This window comes from Malurus melanocephalus, unplaced genomic scaffold, assembly GCF_030028575.1.
Source record: "Malurus melanocephalus ecotype Western Australia unplaced genomic scaffold, MMel_1.1 scaffold_53, whole genome shotgun sequence".
Lineage (NCBI taxonomy): Eukaryota > Metazoa > Chordata > Aves > Passeriformes > Maluridae > Malurus > Malurus melanocephalus.
In genome coordinates this window covers 1,571,805-1,578,023 of record NW_026623285.1, presented here as the reverse complement: position 1 = coordinate 1,578,023, position 6,219 = coordinate 1,571,805, and the positions used below count along the sequence as shown (strand labels likewise).

General features: G+C 53.3%; 1 protein-coding gene across 1 annotated transcript; it reads left to right on the top strand.

The window, feature by feature from the left end:
* The first annotated feature begins 488 nt into the window (after positions 1-488).
* HOXA1 (homeobox A1) lies at positions 489-3,023 on the top strand. Its single transcript, XM_057365489.1, has 2 exons — positions 489-1,119; positions 1,552-3,023. Exons 1-2 carry the CDS (start codon positions 501-503, stop codon positions 1,905-1,907), a joined length of 975 nt encoding a protein of 324 aa, XP_057221472.1. The 5' UTR covers positions 489-500; the 3' UTR covers positions 1,908-3,023.
* Positions 3,024-6,219: the final 3,196 nt, after the last annotated feature.

The window sequence follows — 6,219 nt, the reverse complement described above, 5'->3', positions numbered from 1 at the left end:
GGCAGCAGAGGTGCCCCGTGCAAGCCTGACAGTGCCGGCAGCAGGGATGATCCTGGGGCACCCTCGCAGCAGCACTCACCCTGGAGGGGACGGCCGGTGGGCTCCGCGGGCAGGGCGCAGCCTCCGGGTCTGTCCTGCCTTCCTCTCTCAGCTGGCGGACGAGACCCGGGGGGCTGCCGCGGCGGGGGTGTGTGTGTACAGCCCGGCCCGCCCCCCCCCAATCCCCCGGGGGGCCACCGCCACCGCCTCCCTGCCCCGCGGTGCCGCGCYGTCGGAGCGCTCGGCGTTTAAATGCCCCCGACGCGGCGCTGTATCAGCGACAGGAGCCGGGGAAGCCCCGCGGGCGCCGCAGCCATTGGCTGCCGCCCCCCACGTGCCTGCCCGCTGCCGGCGCCTTCGTGTCATTTTCCTGCCGGCCCCATGGAGGAAGTGGGAAAGTTGACGCGGCCCCGCCGGACGCTGAAGACGCGGTGGCGGAGTGACAGAGGGACGCGGCGAGGATGAGCTCCTTCCTCGAGTACCCCGTCCTCGGCGGCGAGGCTGGGGGTTGCGCCGCCCGCGCCTACCACCCCGACCACGGGATTACAACTTTCCAGCCCTGCGCCGTCAGCGCCGGCAGCTGCAGCGGAGAGGACCGCTTCCTGGCGGGCCGCGGGGTGCCCATCAGCCCCCACCGCCACCACCACCACCCCCCGGCCCAGCCCGCCGCCTACCAGCACCACGGCGGGCTGGGGGTGTCCTACGCGCACCCCGGCTGCGGCCCGACCTACAGCGCGCAGGGCTTCGGAGCGGCGTACGGCCCCTACCCCCTGGGGCAGGACGCGGAGCTGGGCGGCGGCTTCCCTCCCTGTGCCCCCGCCGTGTACTCGGGGAGCATCTCCACCTCCGCCGCCGCGCAGCACCCGCTCCCGCACCAGGGCTACGCGGGGGCCCCCGCTCAGTACGTGCCTCCCCCTTACGGGCAGGAGCAGCAAAGCCTGCCCCTGGGCACCTACAACCATGCCCTGTCCCCYCTCCACGCTGGCCACCGGGAAAACGCCCGCTCCCCCTCCTCCGAGACCTCTCCGCCGGCGCAAACTTTCGACTGGATGAAAGTGAAAAGAAACCCACCTAAAACAGGTCAGTGGCCGGCGGGAGGGCCGGGGCGGGGGCCACTCCTCTCTCTCTCCGCAGCCGGTGCGGGGAAAGAGGCGCGGTGTCCCGCGGGGCTCTGGGCAGGTAGGGCGGCCCGCACCTCYGGGAGCAGTCGCGGCTGTTTGCCCACGGAGCTGAAAGCCAGCTCCGCTTATTCCTCCCTTATTCCTGGCTCCCCCTTCTCCTCCTCTGCCGTGGTCATATTTCTCGTAATTCATAAACCACTTATCAAGTTTCCTCTGACATTAGACGCTGACTCCGGTTTAACACCTCGCACTCCATCACTCACCCTGCCGGGGTTTCCCTCTTATCCTAAGAAGTTCTTGCTCCCTATCGCTTAGCCGGTGTGGACATATTGATTACATCGCCTATAAATCATTTGTGCACATTTACTTACCGCTGCATGTCCCCTCACAGGCAAGGCTGGCGAGTACGGCTTCGTGGGGCAGCCCAACACCGTCAGAACTAACTTCACCACCAAGCAGCTCACCGAGCTGGAGAAGGAGTTTCATTTCAACAAATACCTGACCAGGGCCAGGCGGGTGGAGATCGCCGCCTCCCTCCAGCTCAACGAGACGCAGGTGAAGATCTGGTTCCAGAACCGGCGGATGAAGCAGAAGAAACGGGAGAAAGAGGGGCTGCTCCCCATTTCCCCCGCCACCCCCACGGGCTGCGAGGATAAGGCGGAGGAGTCTTCGGAGAAGTCCTGCTCCTCGCCCTGCAGCGCCTCGCCGGCCTCCTCCGCCTCGGACACGCTCGCTGCCACCAACTGAGACCGGGCGCCCCGACGGCCAGCGGGCACGCGTCGGTCCACGCCGTTATGTCGGTCCCTCGGTCCCTCGGTCGGTCGGTCGGTATCCCCGGGAGGTCCCGGCGAGCTGCCGCTCCCTCCCCCGCTACCTCCACCGCCCCCGCCGCCGCCCGGCCTCGGGGGTGCCGGCTCCGTCGGGTCCCGGCGCCTTGGTGCCAGGGGATTTTCTTCCTGACCCCCACTTCCTTATCTGCTGGAGGAGCTGTGTTGGCACACGAGTAAGGGTCTCCCTCCTCCARCGCAAGGATGCTCCACCGAATTTCCCTGAGTGAGAGACAGGTTATTTAGGGTACATAACCTCACAAAGAGATGCACTATTGCAAGTGTTTACACGACTTATAGGACTTTCATCCCCTTAATTTAATGTATTCTTTGTTCGTGTCAATGAGTTTGTTGCTTGTAAATACTTTGTCCGAGAGATTTATCTTTTTACAGATTTTTCTAGAATGATGTTTCGATTATCAGGTTAAGCAGGGTGAATGCATTCGCCAAACTGGATCCAGTTTTATATTGGTAAAGTAGATGACCGTATCAAGTAAACGTCTTAAGCTCAAGCAGATACCTCAAAAAAAGTAGCGCTATTTCTTTAAATGTGACAAACAAGGCTTCGATTGCACTAGGTTTTTTAAACCTTACCCAGTGTGCTTGCTTCCTCTCCTTTTCCCCCTGCCCTAAAAGCTGTGTTGGGCTATGCTCAGCTGGAGGGTACAACCACCCAAAAGAYCTCGCCTCTTCCTGTTTTCGTATTAACTTTCCTTTAGACTCTATGTCTTCTCAAACTACTCGTGAATGTGACGAATGGCCAAATGAATGTATAATTTCTGTGGTTGGTGTCCAGACCTTTGCATGACGCACCGTGCTTTGCTGTACTGCGGGTACACTGAGTTCTATCAGTTGTCGTGTGTGAGCAAAATGTCCTTCTGATTTTTCTGTACAATCATGAAAGGCTCTGCAATTCCACCACTGGTGGAATCCAGGGCAGGATTTACGGGTCCTTATAATGTCTGTAATAAATATATTCCACTTTCAGGTAGCCGTCGTCTGCCTACCTCTGCGTGACGTCAGYGCTGAGTCACAGGCTGTGCTCAGCAGTTTTGTTTCCCTTATTTTTTCGTATTGGGGTCTTTCCAAGTGGGAAAGGGAATAAGAATCTCACAACCTTACCCCTCCTCTGTTGTTTTGTCAGGGTCGGAGCTCTGGTTGCCCAATCTGACTTCTTAAACAAAGCTTCTTCCTCTCCTATGCTCAAATAATATTATTTTTAGAAAATATAAGMCCCTTCTCTCCATTCTCTGTAACTGGGAGGAATTTATGATCCCAATCTATTTCTGAACAACAAACAGGAGAACTTCCTGGGTCAAGTGCTAACCTTTTCACCTCGGGATGGATGCTGACACTTACATAAACAGAGCACCCTTCAAAAGCAGAAACTCTCTTCAGCCAGTCTTTCCTCACACTGCAGGCCCTTCTCCAAGGACTGCATATTTAATTAGCCTGGGCAATAAGCTTGATCACCTCTCTCTCTCTCCTCAGGCTGCTATCCACAGCCCTTGATGGGGTACCAAGGTGGGAGACGGCTTCCAATGTGTTTTTGGCGTTAACCCCAGCCCGCTCCCCCCGCCCCCTCTTTATTTTTTCTTTCTTTTTTTTCTTTCTTTTTTTTTTTTTTCTTTGTTTTTTTTCTTTTTTTTCTTTTTCTTTTTTTTTTTTTTTTTTTTCCCTGTGCACAAAAGCAAGCTCTCGCAGGTAAATATAAGCATTCCAAGAGGTGTCAAGAGAGCAGCAGGTTGGGAAGCGAGAGGAGCCTGTGTGGGGAGAACCTGGGTGGCAGAACGGAGCAGAGGCATGCTCAGCTGGGCGGGTGGTGTCTCAAGTCACTGATGCCTCTTGAATTACAACGCAAACACGCCTAACATCTCCTTCACCCAGCCCAGCTGCGGGAAATGCTACCGGGCTTCTCCTGGGGCTGGGCTGCCCACGCAGGCTTTGCTTTGCGGGATCCGCAAAGAGTCAACGAAATTTTCTTCACTTCGGTGTCAAAAGAGACAAGCCCTGATCTGCAAGGCGCGGCGGCCATATCAAGAGCCGAGCTGTCTGCAAGGGAGCGGGGCTGTCTCCAAAGGCTCCCGCCGATGCCTCTATTTCTTTCTTTTCCCCGCCTGCCATGTAGTTTACCTTTTGTTTATTAGTGTAAAGCCACAAAGCAAAACAGATGGCCTCCTTCCAGAGTCTTGGATGTGTAAAAGTGGCATTTGCATGCCAATGAGGGCATTTAAATATCGAAATCTGGATCTAAACATTGTTGGAATCCGGATCTACARCTCGATTCCACCGCTGTTGACTTAATGTGTTAGAAAGAGCGGCCATAAATTACAGCCTAAATACGAGAGGGGAGACACTTGTCAATGCGTCAATCTGCGATGAACAATTCGTAGGCAAAGAATCCCATCTCCTTCCAAGCCCAAACTTCATTACATATATATTAAAAAACGTATATAAATATATATATATATTTTCCCCCCGCAGTCATAATATCTTTCAAACAAAAACGCTCCGAACTTCCAGATCCTGTCTCATTTTGTTAACGTTAATACTATTTCGATATCATCCGCTTTGGGGTCAGGGGTACGGGGAAGAGTAATGAAAATCTCTATCTTACAGTTTCTACCACGAAAACATCGCTAAAAATATCCTACAGAGTGCTTTCAACGAAGACACTAATTTATCCTTCAGGTTGTAAGGATTCTTTTGTTTTTACACCTTTTAAAATTTTGTAAAAAATTTCTCTCTAGAGTCTCAGGATAAAAAATGAAAAAAAAAAAAACCAACAACAACAACAAAAAAAATAACAAACCAAAACGAACCCATCTCATCAAAACCCGTCAACCAAAATCGCATTCAAATGTCAAACGGAGTTTAGTATCTTCCTATCATACTTAAGGCCATTTCTGCTGTTCACCTTTAAAGTTTACTTTTGGAGGCTATTGAGATGCTTTGGTGTTTTCCTCTGGGGCAATCAGATTGAAACCGATCAATATTTACTCAGTCTGAAAGGGCTGTTGAAAAGGCAGCTAACAACAAACTGCTTAGCTGCTCTCCCCTCTTTAATCTCAGGTTCACCGAAAGTTCAAGCAGAAATGAATTCGGTGATGGGTCACTTTAGAATAAATCCCAGTAGTTAATCTCACAGCCTTGATAAAGGCAACAATTACAGAGTCATCCCTCTCCCTCTCTCTCTCTCGCTGTCTCCCCGGCAGCGCCAACTTTCATTTTTGCCCAGCAGAGTTTTACAAAATTTTAGCCGCTTTCCGTTGTTTTGCGGAGACAGCAAAATCTCGGCATCTCCCCCGAGCTGCATCTGACGCTCAGGCGGGTACACCCGGCGAGAGGTACCGGAGTGCGGGAAAAAGAACATCCCTCAAAAGACGCGGCATTTTCAAGCGGGGGTCCGGRGGGCAAAGGGAGGGGTGCTTGGGGCTTTCTCCTCAGCGGTGACGGTGGGTGGAAAGGAATGGTTGGAGACGCACCCAGCAGCTGGATGCGCTGGTGGAACCGCACTCTTCTCTCTATCCTATATGAGAAWAGAGTAGAAATTTGGGCAAAACGCGATATACGTCGCCGATAATTGCTGAGGCTCTTCAAAGGCCAAAGTTCACATAATCACTGCATAAATGCATGCTTAATAGGGATTTATTAGTAAGTCTCTAATGGCAGCTCGCGTTTGGGCTATAGACTCGAGCCGCTTTTTACCGGCAAACTGCTTTTCAGGAGCGATGCCCCCTCCCACTGAGGAATTACCGGGGGACTCTGGGCTCGAGAGGCGATGAACTCCCGGTCAGGCCCCGGGGATGCTCCGAACGGGGCCGGAGCCCGGGGCCGCCCGCGGGAGAGTCCGAGCGCAGCGCAGCGCTGGAGATGGCCCCAGGGGAGGCCGCTCCCGCCCGCGGCACGGCCGGGCCCCGGATCCGGCGGGAACACGGGGCTTTCATTTTTTTGAGGAGGGGGAATGAATAGTTTAGGAAYGTTTTCCGCATGAGCTTAAGATCAAGAGCTCTTGTTTGTTTTTCTTTAGTAATTATCTCTGTGAGGTCACAGTAAATTGGTAACCACAAAAAAGGATTACACAAATGATGAAATCAATAATGTATGAATAAATAGATATGTAATGTATTTTAAGAATCCTTCCTTCCTTCCTTCCTTCCTTCCTTCCTTCCTTCCTTCCTTCCTTCCTTCCTTCCTTCCTTCCTTCCTTCCTTCCTTCCTTCCTTCCTTCC